The 21,617-nt window shown below is 47.6% G+C and overlaps 1 protein-coding gene across 2 annotated transcripts in view; it reads right to left on the bottom strand.

Moving 5' to 3' along the window:
• Positions 1-4,842: 4,842 nt before the first annotated feature.
• Positions 4,843-21,617, bottom strand: part of PEX5 (peroxisomal biogenesis factor 5) — a 64,690-nt gene continuing 47,915 nt past the window's right edge. For both annotated transcript variants that reach the window (XM_063962513.1, XM_063962514.1), the window contains 5 exons: positions 8,543-8,613; positions 8,234-8,434; positions 7,713-7,878; positions 7,385-7,542; positions 4,843-7,294 (listed from right to left, as the gene is read on the bottom strand). In XM_063962513.1, the coding sequence (XP_063818583.1) occupies positions 7,090-7,294; positions 7,385-7,542; positions 7,713-7,878; positions 8,234-8,434; positions 8,543-8,613 (801 nt within the window). In that variant the 3' untranslated portion in view covers positions 4,843-7,089. The remainder of the gene's footprint in view (positions 7,295-7,384; positions 7,543-7,712; positions 7,879-8,233; positions 8,435-8,542; positions 8,614-21,617) is intronic.

Genomic DNA, 21,617 nt, shown 5'->3' with positions numbered 1-21,617 from the left:
AGTTATGTTTACACACAGGTTGTGTTTCTGTTATAGTCAGCCTGTTGCTGACATGGTTCATGCCGTTGACTGGAGTTCTGTTAAATGCCATGTTGTACGGCGTGTTTGTGGTGTGAGCTGGTATGTATCTCACCTTAGTTTAACAATAAATCCTTTTCCTCTAAATGTCCGTCTCCCTGGGCACAGTTCCTATAACTGGAGTCTGGAGGAGGGGCATAGAGGGAGGAGCCAGTTCACACCCCTTAAAAGTCTTAAAGTGCCCATGTCTCCTGCGGATCCCGTCTCTACCCCATGGTTCTTGAAGTGTCCCCAGCATCCTCTACGGACTAAGAATAGGATTTACCGGTAGGTATTAAAATCCTATTTTCTCCAGCAGGGTCCACAGGTTATCCACAGGATAACAATGGGATTTCCCAAAGCAGTTTAGTGGTGGAGACGCTCCTGATTACACAGGAGAACCCTTCGCCCGATTTCAGCGTCACGAGAGGCAAAGGTATCCAAGGCATGAAGTCTAATGAATGTGTTAATGGAAGACCATGTGGCTGCCTTACATATCTGTTCTGCTGAGGCACCACGTTGTGCTGCCCATGAAGGACCTACCTTACGAGCAGAGTGAGCAGAGACATTAGCCGGAACAGGGAGATTAGCTTGAGAATATGCTTCTGAAATAATCATCCGAAGCCATCTTGCCAGCGCCTGTTTAGTAGTAGGCCATCCTCTCTTGTGAAATCCGTAGAGAATGAAGAGAGAATCTGTCTTTCTGATGGCACTGGTACGATCCACGTAGATTCTTTATGCACGGACTACGTCCAGCGATTCATCTCCCGCAGAAATTCCCGGTACCTGAAAAGCCGGAACTGCAATTTCTTCATTAAGGTGGAATTTAGACACCACCTTAGGAAGATACTCAGATCTAGTTCTAAGAACTGCTCTATCTGGATAAAAAAAACAGAAATGGGGAGCGACATGACAGCGCCCCTAAATCTGACACTCTTCTAGCTGATGCCATAGTCAGTAGAAAGAAAGAGCACTTTAGCTGTCAACCATTTAAGATCCACTCTATTAAGTGGTTTAAACGGGGCAACTTGAAGAGCTTTCAGGACTAGACTTAAGTCCCAAAGCACTGTAGGAGGAACAAAAGGAGGTTGAATGCACAGCATTCCCCGGGGAAAAGTACGCACATACTGTAAGTTGGCAATTTTCTTTGGTTCCTTGGAAATTTCTTCCCTGTGTGACTGCACCCCAGCCCCGAAGGCTGGCATCCGTGGTCACCAGGACCCAGTCCTGTATTCCGAATCTGCGGCCCTCTAGTAGATGAGCCCTCTGCAGCCACCACAGCAGCGACACCCTGGTCCTTGCCGACAGGGTTATCCGCTGCTGCATCTGGAGATGGGACCCGGACCATTTGTCCAACAGGTTCCACTGGAAAGTCCTTGCGTGGAACCTTCCAAATGAGATTGCTTCGTACGAAGCTACCATTTTTCCCAGAACTCGTGTGCATTGATGTACCGACACCTGTCCTGGTTTTAGGAGGTTTCTGACTAGAGATGACAAATCCTCGGCTTTTTCCACTGGAAGAAACACTTTTTTCTGGTCTGTGTCCAGAATCATTCCCAGGAACAGAAGACGTGTCGTCGGGACCAGCTGTGACTTTGGAATATTGAGAATCCAGCCGTGCTGTTGCAGCACTTCCCGAGAAAGTGCTACCCCCACTACCAACTGTTCCTTGGACCTCGCCTTTATCAGGAGATCGTCCAAGAACGGGATAATTAAAACTCCCTTCTTGCGAAGGAGTATCATCATTTCGGCCATTACCTTGGTAAAGACCCTCGGTGCCGTGGATAACCCAAATGGCAGCGTCTGGAACTGATAGTGACAGTCCTGTACCACAAATCTGAGGTATTCCTGGTGAGGAGGGTAAATGGGGACATGCAGGTACGCATCCTTGATGTCCAGGGAGACCATGTAATCCCCCTCGTCCAGACTCGCAATAACCGCCCTGAGCGATTCCATCTTGAACTTGAATCTTTTGATATAAGTGTTCAAGGATTTAAAATTTAAGATGGGTCTCACCGAACTGTCCGGTTTCGGTACCACAAACATTGTGGAATAGTAACCCTTTCCTTGTTGAAGGAGGGGTACCTTGACAATCACTTGCTGTGAATACAGTTTTTGAATAGCCACCAACACTGCCTCCCTGGCAGAGGGAGCTGCCGGTAAGGCAGATTTTAGGAAACGGCGGGGGGGGGGGGGGGGGGGGGGGGGGAGACGTCTCGAATTCCAGCCTGTACCCCTGAAATACTACTTGAAGGACCCAGGGATCCACCTGTGAGAGAGCCCACTATGCGCTGAAATTTCTGAGACGGGCCCCCACCGTACCCGGGTCCGCCTGAGCAGCCCCAGCGTCATGCTGTGGACTTACCGGACGCAGAGGAGGACTTCTGCCATTGGGAACTAGCTGTGTGCTGCAGCTTTTTCCCTCTACCTTTGCCTCTCGGCAGAAAGGATGAGCCTCTAGCCCTCTTGCTTTTCTGGGGCCGAAAGGACTGTACCTAATACGGTGCTTTCTTTTGCTGTGGGGTAGCCTGTGGCAAAAAAGTCGATTTCCCAGCAGTAGCTGTGGAAACGAGGTCTGAAAGACCCATCCCCAAACAGTTCCACCCCCTTATAGGGCAAAACTTCCATGTGCCGTTTCGAGTCGGCATCGCCTGACCATTGCCGAGTCCATAACCCCCGCCCGGCGGCAATGGACATAGCGCTTATTTTTTATGCCAGCCGGCAAATATGCCTCTGTGCATCACGCATGTATAAGACGGCGTCTTTTATATGCTCTATCGTCAGCAAAATATTGTCCCTATCCAGAGTATCAATATTATCCGACAGGGAATCTGACCACGCAGCAGCAGCACTGCACATCCATGCCGATGCAATAGCAGGTCTCAATATAATGCCCGTGTGTGTGTATATAGCTTTAAGGGTAGTTTCCTGCTTCCTATCAGCAGGTTCCTTTAGGGCGGCCGTATCCGGAGACGGTAGTGCCACCTTTTTTGATAAGCGTGTCAGCGCTTTATCTACCCTAGGGGTTGTTTCCCAACGTGACCTATCCTCTGGCGGGAAAGGGTACGCTGCCAATAACCGTTTAGAAATTATCAATTTCTTATCGGGGGAAGTCCACGCTTCCTCACACACCTCATTTAATTCCTCAGATGCAGGAAAAACAACTGGTAGTTTTTTCTCACCAAACATAATACCCTTTTTTGGGGTATTATCAGAAATGTGTAATACATTTTTCATTGCCTCAATCATGTAACGGGTGGTCCTATTGGAGGGTACACTAGTCTCATCGTCGTCGACACTGGAGTCGGTATCCGTGTCGACATCTGTATCTGTCATCTGAGGTAGCGGGCGTTTTAAAGCCCCTGATGACATGTGAGACGCTGGAACAGGCACAAGCTGAGTAGCCGGCTGTCCTATGTCGTCAAACCTTTTATGTAAGGAGTGGACACGGTCACGTAATTCCTTCCATAAGTCCATCCACACAGGTGTCGACCCCGCAGGGGGTGACATCACATTCACAGGCATTTGCTCCGCCCCCACGTCATTTTCCTCATCATACATGTCGACACAGCAGTACCGACACACAGCACACACACAGGGAATGCTCTGACAGAGGACAGGACCCCACAAAGCCCTTTGGGGAGACAGAGGGAGAGTATGCCAGCACACACCAGAGCGCTATATAACACAGGGATATCACTATACAGAGTGTTTTCCCCTATAGCTGCTTGTATTATATATACTGCGCCTAAATTTATTGCCCCCCCTCTCTTTTTTACCCTTTCTGTAGTGCAGGACTGCAGGGGAGAGCCAGGGAGCGATCCTTCCAGCGGAGCTGCGAGGGAAAATGGCGCCAGTGTGCTGAGTGAGATGGCTCCGCCCCTTTCTCGGCAGCCTTTCTCCTGCTTTTTTAGTAATTCTGGCAGGGGTATTTTTACACCTATATAGCCCCTGTGGTTATATATGGTGTCAGTTTGCCAGCCAAGGTGTTATTTATTGCTGCCCCCCCCCCCCAGCGCCCATCAGTGACCGCAGTGTGTGGTGTGCATGAGGAGCAATGGCGCACAGCTGCAGTGCTGTGCGCTACCTTGGAGAAGACAGAAGTCTTCAGCCGCCGATTTTCCGGACCTTCTTGCTTCTGGCTCTGTAAGGGGGCCGGCGGCGCAGCTCCGGGAACGGACGACGAGGTCGGGTCCTGTGTGCGATCCCTCTGGAGCTAATGGTGTCCAGTAGCCTAAGAAGCCCAAGCTACCACCACTTAGGTAGGTTCGCTTCTTCTCCCCTTAGTCCCTCGTTGCAGTGAGCCTGTTGCCAGCAGGTCTCACTGTAAAATAAAAAAACTAAACTATACTTTCTTTCTAGGAGCTCAGGAGAGCCCCTAGTGTGCATCCAGCTCAGCCGGGCACAGAAATCTAACTGAGGCTTGGAGGAGGGTCATAGGGGGAGGAGCCAGTGCACACCAGATAGTCCTAAATCTTTCTTTAGATGTGCCCAGTCTCCTGCGGAGCCGTCTATTCCCCATGGTCCTTACGGAGTCACCAGCATCCACTAGGACGTCAGAGAAATAAATGTAGAAAACTCTTCAGGAGCTCCCCTAACTGTGACCGGCTCCTCCGGGCACATTTTCTAAACGAAGTCTGGTAGGAGTGGCATAGACGGAGGAGCCAGCCCACACTATCAAATTCTTAAAGTTGCCTTGGCTCCTAGTGGACCCATCTATAGCCCATGGTACTAAATGGATCCCCAGTATCCTCTAGGACGTAAGCGAAATGATCCCTGCGCTCATTTCACTTAAGATTATGTTTTTATTATTACAAAGATTGTACATTGGAGTAATATACATGATTGTGTAACAGAGCGCTATAGCTGCAGAGCTTCCTGCTCACCGTGCAGAACATTCTTTATGAAACAAAGAACTTCAGATATTACATCGCATTTTATGCAGCAAAACCTGCACAGGTACCGTCAGTAATTTGCGAATATCTGTATGTGGCCTCCTCCAATATTTCTGTTTGTCTATCCCCAGTAGCTGAGCTCAGAAGGGTATTTACCCATTACTCCCACCTGTACCCCTACCTGTGACTTCTGCCTTTCAGGAGACATTACCTGCTGAGCATTTATCCGTTACTCCCACCTCTACCTGTGGCTTCTGCTTTCCAGGGAACATCAGCTGCCAGGCAGTTATCTTTATTCCCACATGTACCCTTGCCTGTGATGTCCACTGTCCATAAGACTGGTCTACTTGAGCATTTGTTACTCCTACCCCTACACCCATCTGAGGCTTCACATTTTCAGTACTAACTGAGCGTTTATCTGTTAGCCGTGTTCTCTAAGCAATATGACAGGGAGAAGTTTACCATACGTCCCCTGTGTTATTCTATTGTGTGGTGTATTCTCTCTCTCGCTGTACTATATGGGGGAAGGGAAATCCAGCTAATAATACTATACCCTGTACCTGAATACAGTCTGGGTGTTGGCTACACTTACAGGCCCTGCACACTGGCCGATATTCCTCAAAGATATGAACGATCTTGTTCATTATTGAACGAGATACCGTTCATATCTTTGAGTGTGGAGGCTCCAGCGATGAACGATGTGCAGCCCCGCGCTCGTTCATCGCTGGTCCCCCGTCGGCTGTGCATGCAGGCCAATATGGACGATCTCGTCCTTATTTGCCTGCACTTCAATGGAGCCGGGTGACGGGGGGAGTGAAGAAATGTCACTCCCCCCCCTGCCGCCGGGTCCCCCGTCGGCCGTATCCGCCGTCGGGCGGCTCGGCGGCGGATCTTTATATTTGTAGGGCCAATTAGATTAACAACAAATACTGGACTCCTGCTGGTTGGAGACCCATGTAATGGGGAACTGGTTCCACTAACTTAGTTGAGCTGAGAGAGAACGAGACACATTCCACCGTTCTCATAATATAGACTTCTGCATAATAGTGACTATCGCACACAGGCTATAAGCTAGATAGCAGAGTCTGCTGGATACACAATGCAGGCAGCCGCTGTCTACACGGAGCCATTCACCAGGCTGCTTCCGTCATTTAGCCGGAAACCAATTACATGTGCTGTAGCTAATGACTCAGTGCCTGCGTTCTAGTGATTATTGGTTCAGCTAACGAGCACAGCCTGCACTATAGATATGCTTTACTACCATTATAAATAATTATGTTCTAAGACCAAGACATCTTAACACTACCTGTACTAGAGAGGGATACAGTCATTAGGTAGACAGGGCCACTAGGTCAACATCGTCATTAAGTCGACAGGTCAAAAGGTCGACATGAGTTTTTCTCCTTTTTTTTGGACTGTTTCATACTTTACGATCCACGTGGACTAGAATTTGGGAACGGTAACCTTGACCGAACCATGGCGAGCGCCAACGGTGCACTAATTGGGGTTCCCCATCACTTTACTAAGAAAACAACCTAATAACCACGTCGACCTAGTGACCCTCTCAACCTAATGCATGTCGACCAATAGTGGTCGACCTAAGTTGTGTCGACCCATACCCACTAGAGATGAGACCGTATAGCTTCCAGTTCCAATAGCCAGATAGAGGAGGGAACGTGGCTATTGTCTGGATATAGTACACTGCTGTTGGGTAATAGTGAGTGAGAGCGATGCACACTGGATGATATGGCAATGCTCGTTACACCCCACCTTCATCAGAGAAGTAGAGCAGCGTAATGACGATGGACAAGTCCATAGGGGGCGACGGTGATCTCTGCAGTGACATCACTTATAGCAACACAGGATCTGACTCCCTTACCACAAAGTAATTAAATAAGATTAATGAACATATTAGAAACATGTCTAGATTGTTACTTCATCCCTGTACCAGCCAATGGAGTGAAAGTTCGAGTCCAATGCGGGGGAATTGCCAATGTATCCGGCCAGGGACAATACATTATGGGCTTGTATACAGTTCTGTCTGAGGACACCCGGTAGACTGCTGCGACGCTGCTTTCCCGGTACACCGCGGAAGGTCCCCCAGCATGCACTCGCACAGCAACGGGTCAGACGGTAGTCATTGCGTCGGGGTGGCGCTAGGTGGAAATGCTGCCTGTAGAACGGCGAGATCACGGGCGTCTGCCGCCGCATACAGGTTACTCTGTCCCAGCATGGAGAGCGCCATCCGCAGGGTGCTCCAGATGTTGTCCGACATGGCTCCACCAGGGCCGCCACTCTGCTGCTGCATGCTGAGAGCCTCTAGAAAGTGTTCCACTGCCTCCCTGCAAGAGGGGACAATAGTCACAGGTGAGGAGATCTGCAGAAAGCATTCTGTACAGGGGTAAGACTCTGCCTTTCCTTTCCTTTCCTACCTGTGCGCCCCCAGATTGATGCAGGCGATGCCCAGATTATAGCGGGAGCGAATAAACCCTGGTTGTAACTGCAGCGCCCGTCTGTAAGCTTCCACCGCAGCTTCACTATCATTGCCGTTGGCGAGAGTGGCTCCCAGCTTATTCCACAGCAAGTAATCCTGCGAGGGACAACTCAGAATGAAATGGGTGAAGGATACAAGTCTCATCCACAGAGTATGAAGCCCTCAGTCCGTACTCGGAATCTATACGAGCTAGAGTTATGGGAAAGGGTGCCGTCTCCCCATCATAGCGCCTCCTAGTGGTCCTAACCCATCCCAACCCCACTCACGTCTGGTCTCTGACTCAGGGCGGCGGTGAAGCAGTCCACAGCTTTCTGATACTCCCCACTCAGATTGAAGAGGACACCAAGACCACACTGAACATCGGGATCCACCTGAGACGGGTCCAGGCGGACAGCAGTGAGGAACAACTCCCGCACATCTGAAAACAGAGAGCTTAAACAAGAAGGGCAAAGGCCATTAATGAAGAGAGAGACGTTGTCAACACAAACAGTCTATAAACCTGTTTACACAGGGATGTAACTCATGTTGGCCAACCAATAGCAATACCACAGATACATGAATCGACTACCTAATGATCCAGTGAAGTGCTACGTGCTAGAAAAACATTGTTCATGGCCGCACAACATCAGCCAGATGGAGACACACTGATGGGGGTATCTTATTGTGTGTTATATAGAAAAAGAAGTCACAGTCTGCGATAGCTAAGGGGACGCTGCACCACTCTGTAGGTTCTAGATTGATTGCAGCTATCCAACAGCAAAAGACTAAGTGTCCAGTCTGCACTCACTCTGACAGCAAAGTCCCCAGCGATCGTTTCCTGGCAGCTTCCCCACCGCCAATCTCTTCCTTCACTAGGTGACTGTATTTGGGGCTGTGCCTGAGCCACTCCCGGAGCGTTTCACACGCCTGCTGTTGGAGGCATTCGTTGGTGAAGCTAACCGCCAGAGCCATCAAAGCACTCAGGTTGTCCGGCTTTAGCTCAAGGCATCTTGGAGAGAAAGAGAAAGTCATACAGTAACACCGCGCCATCAGATGCGCTGCAGAGAGTCGGCACCAAGAACATTAGACATCGTCACGTGACAGGAAGTGACCTCACCTCCGAAGAGCGCTGATGGCTGCCAGTTCCTGCTCATTTTCTGCCTGAGTAGTGCCCAGATACTGCCAGGCCTGTGGGATAGAGGAAATGGAAATAAGGAGAGAACCAAGCTCCAGTAGACACTGTGGACCAGAGATTGACCACAATCTTCACTTATCACTTAAAGTGATTCCCTATTATAGTAACAGCTAAACAACCCGTATACCATGCTGACCATCTGTTCCAAAAACACACATCGCAACTGTTCACCGTGCCCTTAATCCTGTCCCTTATTCCCATGGCATTCTGTCATTCCCATATACACGAGCAATTCTCTCTCATGTCATACATGAAAAAGAAATCCCAAACAACAGAAGGAATTGGCGTCATTGATTCATGTGACGTTCCCAAGTAGGGTCAGAACGGTAGAAGACTGAGCACATGCTACTTTCTGGTCTGACCCGCAGGTAATGAGCGCAGCAGATGTGGGAATAGATTAATGCTCTGCCTGCAGATTTTGTTATGATTTGTATATTTTGTCACCATTCATCACGTTGACACTGCACAAGATGACATGTGCATAATGTTGACATTAATGTCGGTATCTCAATCTATCCCTAATGCAAATATCTACCTTTTGACAGTTACGACATTTACTATGTCAACATTCTGACCAAGCCTTACAGCACTGAGGTTGTGGGTTTGATTCCTATCATGGTCATGTGTGGAGTTTGTATGTTCTCCCCATGTTCGCATGGGTTTCCTGCCATGCTTCACAAATATACAAAATTTAGCAAAGCTATGATAATCGTTCCTGAAATGCGGGGGGACGCCCAGTACAGGGCTAGTCCGCCCCGCATGTCAGTCCGGCCCCTTCTCGTAGAAGTGCAAAGGCATCGCACAGCGGCGATGCCTTTGCACTTCAGGAGTAACTCCCGGCCAGCGCAGCTTTAGTATGCTGGACGGGAGCTACTCCTCGCGCTCTCTGGCCCGCAGCGGCTGCGTATGACGTCACGCAGCCGCTGCGACCCGCCCCCCGTTCGGTCCGGCCATGCCTGCATTGGCCGGACCGCGCCTACGAAACGGCGGCCAAACGCAGCCGTTTCGCACCCTACCACCCATCGATCGCCTCTACCAGTCAATCAGGCAAAGGCGATCGCTATCCTGCTACGCCCTTCATCCGTCCCGCATGCGCCGGCGCACTATGGCGCATGCGCAGCAGGGACCCCCACAATGCGGCAAACAAGAGGAGCAGGACGCTCTAAATAACAACCTATCATTCATTTACGAAGGACCCATCAGGAAAGGAGTAAAACAACGTGTAAGCTCTCATGAGCAGGGCCCTCTTCCCTCATGTGCTTATCCTTTCTTACTTTAATAATCTTCAACTGCACCAAATCCAGCAGTCTTCTGCCACCTGATACTTATTCCAGTGTCATCTGCTGATGTAGCTATGATTATTTACCCTGTACTTGTCCTGTACTGTCATCAACTGTAAGTTGCTGTTTTCCTGTTTGATTATTTGTTTCTGTACTCTGTAATTGGGCGCTGCGGAACCCTTGTGGCGCCATATAAAATAAGAATTTACTTACCGATAATTCTATTTCTCGTAGTCCGTAGTGGATGCTGGGGACTCCGTCAGGACCATGGGGAATAGCGGCTCCGCAGGAGACAGGGCACAAAAATAAAGCTTTAGGATTAGGTGGTGTGTACTGGCTCCTCCCCCTATGACCCTCCTCCAAGCCTCAGTTAGGATACTGTGCCCGGACGAGCGTACACAATAAGGAAGGATATTGAACCCCGGGTAAGACTCATACCAGCCACACCAATCACACCGTATAACTTGTGATCTGAACCCAGTTAACAGTATGACAAACGTAGGAGCCTCTGAACAGACGGCTCACAACAAATAACAACCCGATTTTTTTGTAACAATAACTATGTACAAGTATTGCAGACAATCCGCACTTGGGATGGGCGCCCAGCATCCACTACGGACTACGAGAAATAGAATTATCGGTAAGTAAATTCTTATTTTCTCTAACGTCCTAAGTGGATGCTGGGGACTCCGTCAGGACCATGGGGATTATACCAAAGCTCCCAAACGGGCGGGAGAGTGCGGATGACTCTGCAGCACCGAATGAGAGAACTCAAGGTCCTCCTCAGCCAGGGTATCAAATTTGTAGAATTTTGCAAACGTGTTTGCCCCTGACCAAGTAGCAGCTCGGCAGAGTTGTAATGCCGAGACTCCCCGGGCAGCCGCCCAGGATGAGCCCACTTTCCTTGTGGAATGGGCCTTGACAGATTTAGGTTGTGGCAAGCCTGTCACAGAATGTGCAAGTTGAATTGTGCTACAAATCCAACGAGCAATCGTCTGCTTAGAAGCAGGAGCACCCATCTTGTTGGGTGCATACAATATAAGCAGTGAGTCAGACTTTGACTCCCGCCGTTCTTGAAATATATATTTTCAATGCCCGGACCACGTCCAACAACTTGGAATCCTCCAACTCGTTAGTAGCCGCAGGCACCACAATAGGCTGGTTCAGGTGAAACGCTGACACCACCTTAGGCAGAAAATGAGGACGCGTCCGCAGTTCTGCCCTGTCCGTATGGAAAATCAGATATGGGCTCTTATATGATAAAGCCGCCAATTCTGATACTCTCCTGGCTGAAGCCAGGGCCAGTAGCATGGTTACTTTCCATGTAAGATACTTCAGCTCCACCGATTTGAGCGGCTCAAACCAATGGGATTTGAGAAAATCCAAGACTACATTAAGATCCCACGGTGCCACTGGGGGCACAACCGGGGGCTGTATATGTAGTACTCCTTTTACAAAAGTCTGGACTTCAGGAACTGAAGCCAATTCTTTCTGGAAGAAAATCGACAGGGCCGTAATTTGAACCTTAATGGACCCCAATTTGAGGCCCATAGACAATCCTGTTTGCAGGAAATGTAGGAATCGACCCAGTTGAAATTCCTCCGTGGGGGCCTTCCTGGCCTCACACCACGCAACATATTTTCTCCAAATGCGGTGATAATGTTGTGCAGTCACCTCCTTCCTGGCTTTTACCAGTGTAGGAATGACCTCTTCCGGAATGCCTTTTTCCTTTAGAATTCGGCGTTCAACCGCCATGCCGTCAAACGCAGCCGCGGTAAGTCTTGGAATAGACACGGTCCCTGCTGAAGCAGGTCCCGTCTTAGAGGTAGAGGCCACGGATCCTCCGTGAGCATCTCTTGAAGTTCCGGGTACCAAGTTCTTCTTGGCCAATCCGGAGCCACTAGTATCGTTCTTACTCCCTTTTGCCGTGTAATTCTCAGTACTTTTGGTATGAGAGGCAGAGGAGGGAACACATACACTGACTGGAACACCCACGGTGTTACCAGAGCGTCCACAGCTATTGCCTGAGGATCTCTTGACCTGGCGCAATACCTGTCCAGTTTTTTGTTGAGGCGGGACGCCATCATATCCACCATTGGTTTTTCCCAACGGTTCACAATCATGTGGAAGACTTCTGGATGAAGTCCCCACTCTCCCGGGTGTAGATCGTGTCTGCTGAGGAAGTCTGCTTCCCAGTTGTCCACTCCCGGAATGAATACTGCTGACAGTGCTATCACATGATCTTCCGCCCAGCGAAGAATCCTTGCAGCTTGTCAAAGTCAGAAAAATGTCTCAATGCACGTTACCATATATGCACCGCACACTGGTCCGCGCTGCGCGTGCGTACGCTCTCCCGTGGAGGCGCATACCCGCAATAGCGTGCACTCGCAGGCGCGGTATGCGTATTTACGGTAGAGTTTATATAGTCGTAGCGTGCGACTCATTCGTTACATATTTTCACAATTAATGTAGTTTATAGATCATGGTCCCTTTGATAGATTCTGAAAGTTTGGTTAAAATACAATGTCCCAGAGCTGAGGAATCCCTCTTTATATCGTACGAAGGGTCTAACAGGAATCATACAGCAGTGTTTGGTACCCATCGGAGGAGTATTTAATTAGCAATATTCCGGTGTTGGTTTGGAGCGTATTAATCGCTCGTGCGAATAGTTATGGACATAAGAAGTTTATGTCCATTTCTATTATTTACACATACTCAGGTATGCGGCGGGAAACCCAGTTTCCCACCCACCTGAGCTGTTGGAAATCGTCACAGCCCACCTATATGAATCACCCTATGACCTTTTGTTATGATACAGGGCCGAATTCCTTCGGCCAATGGACAATGGGATTGTAGGACCAGGAGATTGCATTGTGTGTGGGGCATAAATAGGCAGGCCGACCACATCCAGCTCTCACTCTCTCATCAACGGTTATCTGCTGATAGCCGGGAGCTGGATATCGAGGCGCAGGCGATCATACCCTTTGTGCGTAAGTTTCTCTCCGTAATCATTGTCTTTCTGTGAGCCAATTTCTCTCATCTCATCTCTCTCTCTCTCTCTGTTCTGTTCTCTCATATCTCCCCTAGACTAGGCTAGTATTGTATTGTATTAGATAGTATTGTATTGTATTGCATTTAGGTCAGTGTAGTATTGTCTTTTTGTATTTATTGTTTAGTTCTGTGGTTAGGAAGTCTCTGTTATATTGTAGTGTATCATTTGTACTGTTATCCCCTTTTACAAGTATATTAGATATAATACAGTTAATAGGCTTTGGAACCTAAACCAGCATCTGTGTATTTCCTATAGTGTTAAGTGTTCACTTGAGCGTCGGTGACGCTCAAGCAGCTTTGTAGTTAGTCAGGTTACACAAGGTTGCACTTACACCCTGTACTCACATTAAGGTATTCTGTGTATTTCTTTGGTATAAGGTTTAAACATTAAGGTATAGCGTTGTGAGCGTCTGCGCCGCTGGTGACCTCCTCGTGGTTTCGAGCGTGAGCTACGCCATAGCGAATCATTACTCTACTCATAGCCAATAACGTGTCCTGTGATCCCTGGGCCGTGAGCGAACGTGACGCTTGAGCGTCTCGCCTACGGCTGAGCGATCGTTACGCAACTAGCGTACCATTACGGTACTTCTTAAGTAAACAGCGTACAGTGTTCTTAGCTTCATAAAGGGTTGTTTATACGACAAAGGAATTTAGCATTGTCAATTGGGGACTCGTCCTATCCTTCTCATATCTGCACTAGGTAGATCAGCAGACATTATCCCTCCAGCAAAGGGTGGGAGGTTGTCTCACAGTGCTGACGGGATAAGCGTCTGCTTCGCTTAGATAAAGAGTGCTGAAGGAATCCGGGAACCGGAAGTAAGAACAAAACGCTTGTGTCCTTTTAAAACTGTTTATTTTTCTTTTGTCTTGCGTACGCACGCATATATCTGCATTTCTGTTTCATTTTCGTATATCACTATTCCTGTTTGCCAATTTTATAGTTGATAGAAAGTGCTAAAAAGAGATTTGCTGTTATTTCATAGTAGAGGTAATAGTTAAAGTATAGAACAACACACGGTTTGTCTGAGATACAAGGCAGTCAGTGTGGATTGCGGTAGATGATCAGGGATCATTTACATTGATAAAAATATATTGTGTTACGGTGGATCCTTTGCATTGCGTACACGTGTCGCTAACAAAGACTAGCGTACGCAATCCAAAAGGCAGACGCACGCAGCGTTCATTACGCAACGTAGCGTCCGGTTACGCCCACGTAGCTCAAGCTGTGATAAAGTGAAGTAACGCAAAGGCGATAATTAACGCACAGCGGTAGATAACGCGACGCGGTAAATAACGCAAATCTATTTTTGGAAAAAATCTGAAATTTAGTTTAACAGATCCTGCTCCTAATTGGTAACACTTTTGGCCTAAAGACAATTTCTGCGCAGAAATAGATATAGAAACAAAAGTGTACATGTGTTGAGTGAGTGTGTTTTGTATACAAAAGTTTATATAACTTTAAGGTGGAACCAAAAGGAAAGCCGGGTACTCGTCAAGGGACACACGTGTAAGTGACATATACGGTGGCTAGGGAGGCATCCCTGGTTAAATAATATTTGAGCATTAGAGTATAGCGGACCATAAGGTAACAAGACCAGGAGGTCATAAGGTAACAAGACCAGGAGGTCATAAGGTAACAGACCAGGAGGTCATAAGGTAACAGGTAAAATAGACAAAGAGGTCCGCTATAAAAGTCCAGTGGCACAACGCCTGGGGTGTTGGTGCAGAACCCATATAGGCCATACAAGCTCTTGCTGAAGGAATCGCGGCCGGAAACATCGATTCCATTGATCTTTCAGTACATGACAAGTAGTGCTCGTGTACTGAACGATTGGACCGCACGTAATTGTGTGCAGTAGTTAGTAATCTGACCTAATACCATTAGAGTAAAGTGGTCACAAACGCTATTTGTACATTCTGACGTGATTTGTGTAATTTTTTATTTTTGGAAGGGAAGTTCGCTGGTCACTCAGGAACTATCCAACAACCGATACTTGCTGGGGAACGCGCCCCAGTAAATAAAGGTTCACAGGGGCCCTAGGTTGGGTACAGCAGCTCTGGTTACAGTGATTGCAGTACTGGCCAACGTGGGCGAGAAGTAAGTGGGGTACTTGATAAACCACCACCGCCGGCCTGCCCAAGGACATCTTGGTTTGTTTGTAAGGGTTCGCTGAAAACCTTGAGATAAAGATCCAAGGAGGAATAAGCAACGCCTGCAGATTATGGGGGCCATTTGTTCAGGTAGGGGGCGATCAACCTCGGTTCGGGTTGATTCAGAGAACCGACCAGTTGGGTCGGCACGATATGTAATGTGTGAAAAATACGGTAGTCACACAGAGGTTTTATGTGATGAATGGGAGAGAATGACTGTACAAGACAGGGACAAATTCCCAAGAATAGGTAGCTTTAGTCCAGAAGTGTTACAAAATTTAAGGAGGAGGATATGTCTCGTAAAATCAGCAAAGAGACGAATTCAACATCATGATTATTTACAGTTATGGCACCAGGAAGGTGAGATACAGAGAGGTTTGGCTCTGGCGGTAGGATCTGGGGCAGTCAGGAAGTTGATTGCCACAGCTCCTCCTCCACCATACATTGCAGGAGAGAAGTTGATTGCGGAGAGAAACGCACTGGGTTGTAAAACACAAACTCTTAGTAACCCTGTAAATGTTAATGATGTTAACCAAATAACTCATGCAAGTATTAACCCGTGCAAGATGTACCCTGTTTTGAACCTTCCTCAGGAGTGTGATCAAGAAGACGATTCAGCAACAATTTCAGCTCTCTCTCTTGCAGCCACCATAGCAGAGACCACAGTAGGCACAGCGACACCCACGAGATTAGTGAAAGCCCCTAGCGGAGGGATAGGTGAGGTCGTGTCAACGGGTAAGTACGGCACCATGCACTACACTGAAACAATTGTACCACAACAAGCAGTAGAATCTACACAGGAAGAGACTGTTAGAATTGCTCCTGTAAGGGTAATAGCAGTTCCCAATGGAAAAACAGATGTGTCTGGAGCCACTCCCATAAGGAACATTGCCATGTACACTCCATTTTCCCGAATGGAATTAAGAACAATAGTGTCCGAATTTCCTGACCCCAGGAAGGATTTAGTTGCTAGCCAAAAATACATCAGGGATTTAGGTAACACTGTAGAACCCAACAACAAGGATTGGCAGATACTGCTAAGAGCTTGTTTACCTTCCAATGTTGACGCAACTCAATTTTTTAGCTGATTGTGCATTGGATAAAGATGTACCGCTTACAGACGTGTACAACAAGGATAATGTAAAAAGGATAAATTTACAGCTAAAGGAGTATTTCCCAGCCGTTGTTAAATGGAACAAGATATTTTCCATTAAGCAAAAGGAGTCCGAAACGGCAACAGAGTATTTTCACCGGGCACTATTAGAAATGGCAAAGTACACTGGTATAGAAGACATTAAGACCAACCCAAACCATCGAGAAGTAGCAGTATCTGTACTGATGGATGGTTTGAAAGAAACATTAAAAGCTAGGGTACAGACCACACAACCATGTTGGCGAGGTCGGTCAGTGTCCACATTGAGAGAGGCTGCTATTGATCACGACAGAAACATCACTAGGCACAGGGAGTCGCAAAGTGATAAGTTGATGTCCGTAAGTATACAGGCGCTGACCACAAGGCAGCCTGCGTATGTACCACCGAATCCTGTGGGTAAGGCAAGTGTAATAACATGTTTTTCTTGTAACAGACCGGGACACTATGCACGAGAATGTAGAACAAAGAATGTACAAAGATCTTTTCAACCCCCTAGACAACAACACAACACACGACATTGGGAGCAGGGTCCACAGAGGCGGAGTTTTGAGCCACATACAGGGGAAACAAAAAGATATCCCCCAAACAGAGACTGGCATGCCTCTGGTAGTTCCCAGCTAACTCCCTCACAAGTAGTTGCTGCCAGCGGGATTCAGGGAGGTCAGCATACCCAATAGGGGTGTGGCCATACCTGTAATCTGCACCCAGTTAAGTTGATTGCTAGTCTTGGAAGCGAACCAGAAATTGCAATCAATGTGGCTGGTAAAACTTTAAACTTTCTTGTAGACACAGGGGCGGCCAAGTCAGTGATAAATTCGACAGTGGGCATGAGAACCACTGGTAGGACAATTCCAGCCATGGGAGTAACAGGAGTAGTCCAGCACTACCCCGTTAGCAAACCAGCCGAGATTACAATAGGGCCTTTGCATACCAAGCATTCCTTTTTGCTGGCTGCATCTGCACCAACTAATCTCCTGGGAAGAGACTTACTATGTAAAATGGGTTGCGTCATTTATTGTACTCCTGAAGGTGTATTCTTGGACATCCCTGAGAATCACGCTCAGGAAGTACGAGACATGTTAGACTCCCCATCAAAATTAATGTCACATTCCATTATGACAAATAGGAATCCATCCCAAGTAGAAGAGATGACATCTCAGATACCAGAGTCGCTTTGGACAAAAGATGGACAGGACACTGGATTAATGGCAAACGTAGCTCCAGTAGTTGTGCAAGTAAAAGATGGTAGGATAGCTCCAAAAATCCCACAGTATCCTCTGAAGCCAGAGGTGGAGCTAGGAGTTTTTCCCGTAATAGAGCGCTTGCTACAACAGGGCATTCTAGTAAGAACGTCCAGCACCGCAAATAGTCCCATCTTCCCTGTTAAAAAAGAGTGGGGGGAGGGGTTACAGGCTAGTGCAGGATCTAAGGGGGATTAACAAAATAGTTGAGAGTCAGTTCCCCGTAGTGCCTAATCCAGCTGTCATCCTAATGCAAATTCCTCCCACTGCCAAATTTTTCACTGTTATTGACCTCTGCTCCGCTTTCTTTTCGGTACCTCTGCACCCTGACAGCCAATATTTGTTTGCATTCACATACAGAGGAGTCCAATACACGTGGACTCGGTTACCCCAAGGTTTCATAGACAGTCCAAGTATATTTTCTCAGGCTTTGCATGATTGTTTACAGTCTTTCCAACCAGACAGTGGATCAGTATTGATACAGTATGTGGACGATTTATTACTGTGTTCAGATTCACTGGAAGCATCTCTGAAGGATACGAAACAGCTCCTGTTTCATCTTTCAGACACAGGTCACAAGGTTTCCAAAGACAAGTTGCAATTATGCCAAGCTAAGGTAAAATATTTGGGACACTGTCTAACACAAGGACTGAGACACCTGACCGCTGATAGAATCCAAGCCATTAGAGACATGACACTGCCACAAACCCAACAACAGATCAGGACGTTTTTAGGAATGTGTGGGTATTGCCGTAATTGGATCCCAGGGTTTTCCATATTGGCGCTACCTTTGCAGGAAATGGTCTCTTCAAACAAACCTGATCGGATTTCGCATACAGACGAATCCGAAACAGCATTTGAGAGACTCAAACAGTGTCTAACGCAGGCACCAGCACTAGGTATGCCAGACTATGGGAAACCCTTTGAACTATACGGAACAGAAAGTGCTGGGTGCGCAGCAGGTGTACTAACACAAAAACACGGTGATGCCAGCAGGCCAATTGCATACTACAGCGCTCAGCTAGACACGGTAGCGCGATCCCTCCCCACATGCTTGCGTAGCGTTGCGGCGATAGCATTGCTAGTGACAAAAAGCGAAGATGTCGTGCTAGGCCACAACCTCACAATCCATACACCGCATGCGGTATCTGCCTTATTGAATTCTGCCCAAACCAGACACGTCTCATCAGCAAGGTTTACAAGATGGGAATTGGCATTAATGGCCCCCGTAAACATCACCATAAGGAGATGCAGCGCATTAAACCCTGCAACATTCCTCCCAGGTGTGCCTGGTCAGGCACAAAGGGTGGGAGGTGAGAGTGATGGTGAAGGAGGATTTAATGCAAAGGAAGATACACATGATTGTATGGAATATTTGACCCAAAATTTTACCGCAAGGCCTGACATCAGTGACAATCCACTGGAAGATGCAGAACTCACGTTCTACACGGACGGTAGTTGTCATAGACAGTCAGACTCGGGAGACTTGTGTACTGGATACGCAGTCGTAGATGACCAAGACACCATAGAAGCGGAACCGCTAGGCCCACCTCACTCAGCCCAGGTTGCTGAACTGGTCGCCCTAACCAGAGCATGTGAATTGGCTAAGGGTAAGTCTGCCAATATCTACACCGATTCTAGATACGCGTTCGGGGTAGTACATGATTTCGGAGCGCTATGGCGTCTCAGAAATTTCATGACGGCAGCTGGTACACCGATAGCGCATGCAGCTCACATAAAAAGGCTTCTAACAGCGATACAGGAACCCGACAGAGTGGCTGTTATCAAATGTAAAGCACATACATATAGCCAAGACCCAGTATCCCTTGGTAACAGCCGAGCAGACGAAGCCGCAAAGCTTGCAGCTGCTACCCCCACACGGACAAACACCACACAGTTGATGGTATTTAATACCATCAACACACAGAAGTTGTGTGAGATGCAGAATTTGTGTTCCACACAGGAAAGAGCAGTCTGGAAGGCAAAGGGATATGGCCAGGAGTCCTCAGGGCTCTGGACGGATGGACATGGTAAACCAGTGGCCCCCAGGGCATACCTTCCATGTCTGGCTGAAGCAGCTCACGGGCTGACTCATCTAGGCAAGGAGGGGATGTGCAAATTGGTAAGAGCATACTGGTGCGCCCCAGGATTCTCCTCTCATGCGGGTAAAAGAGCAATGTCATGCCTTACCTGTCTGAGAAAGAATATTGGAAAAGCAATACCTACAGAACCATCCCATATCCCACCTGCCGGCGGCCCTTTCCAGGTAATACAAATTGACTTCATTCAATTACCCCCATGTAGAAATTTGAAATATGTACTTGTCTGTATAGATGTTTTCTCGAATTGGGTCGAAGCTTTTCCAGCAGCTACAAATACCGCTATGTTTACAGCTAAGAAAATTGTGCAGGAATTTGTATGTAGATATGGTATCCCTAGAATCATTGAAAGTGATAGGGGTACCCATTTTACCGGTGATGTCTTTCAAGGAATGTGTAAATTGATGGGAATTGATAGCAAGCTGCACACTCCGTACCGTCCACAGGCGAGTGCGAAGGTCGAAAGAGTGAACAGCACTATTAAAAATAAATTGAGTAAAGTAATGGCAGAGACAGGATTGACGTGGCCAGAAGCTTTACCCATTGTTTTGTATAGCATCAGAACCACTCCCAGGTCCCCTCTTAACCTGTCCCCTTTTGAAATTCTGTTTGGTCGACAACCGCATGTCATGATTAACCCTCAGGATGATTTGAAATGTAACAATGAAGTAACTGTAAAATACTTGATTAACATGAGTAAGCAGTTGAGGAATCAAAGTGATAATCTGAAGTTGGTGATTCCTGATTTACCAGATAGTAATTGTCATGACATTGAACCTGGGGATTATGTAATGATACGAAATTTTCTACGCTCAGGTTGTCTTATTGATAGATGGGAAGGACCGTACCAGGTCTTATTGACCAGCACCACAGCATTGAAGGTTGCTGAGAGAGAGACTTGGGTCCATTCCTCCCACTGCAAAAAGGTTGCTGATCCCGAGAAGTCCCGTGATAAGGAACAGACGGTAGAGGTTGTATCACTGGAGTGTCTGTTCCAGGAGGACTGAGGCGGCACCTGAGCCTTGAAGATCGAAAGCAGTTGTCGACTCCCTTCTCCCTTTTATTGTTTTTCTCCACTTCCCAGCCCCTCTCCCTTAAAATTTCTTTTTCCCCCTTCTCATTCTTCTCTATTTCCTCCTCAAAGATGGACTTGCCCCAAGAGACTGTGATCCGGATTTTGATGTTAACCATGATGTTGACCAGAGCAGTCTGTTCCGGCGAGAGTACCATAGAGGTCGAGAGAGGTTCTGGAATGGGTTCCGATTATGATGATGGAGGCGTAGTTTTCCAAGATCAACCAAACCAACAAGCAAAGGCGAGTATCAGAAAACGATCCGATAGAAGAAATTGTGATGGATTGTTAGCTGAAGAAAATTGTATCTGTAGGCTCTGTGATAATCTGGTTGAAGATGGATGCATAAAGAAATGCCAATCTAGTTTTAATATCCATATAGACCGGCATCCATTGAGTGACTATCACTCCTTAGTGGGTAACGTGTTAAACCAAACAGATTGTTGGGTATGCTCTCAAGTACCTCAGGGTCACAGCAAATCAGGGCTAGTACCATTTCCTTTAACGTTAGGGGAGGTACTTGAGCTAAGTGGTGGGAGACCGGTGGACCGGAGGTTTAACATCTCCAACCCTCCTAGTTTGAAGCTCCACCAATACCATGTGGATAGGTCCCTCATATGTTTTAACATCTCCAATCCCAGAAAACCGGGAAATTGGGAAGTGTCGTGGAGCAACCTTACCATGACCTTTTCACACAGAGCAGATAGAATGCCTACAGATACAGAGCTCGTACGCCACATAGCCAGTAGAGGAAAATCTTTCCGGTATCGATATACCTTAGGAAATAGGATTACTAGAGTTGGAGAGGTATCACCAGGATACTGTGCACATATCGTACAAACCGATACGTGCATTAGGCAGATGGAAGAATTAGGGTCAGGAGATTTCACCTGGAAGGTTTGTAACATGGTCATGTCCTTCTCCGTCCCATATGTTCTCCCCGATGATGC

This window comes from Pseudophryne corroboree, chromosome 3 (assembly GCF_028390025.1).
Source record: "Pseudophryne corroboree isolate aPseCor3 chromosome 3, aPseCor3.hap2, whole genome shotgun sequence".
NCBI classification, from domain to species: domain Eukaryota; kingdom Metazoa; phylum Chordata; class Amphibia; order Anura; family Myobatrachidae; genus Pseudophryne; species Pseudophryne corroboree.
Note: the sequence above shows the minus strand (reverse complement) of the source record. Positions and strands in the feature narration are given on the sequence as shown.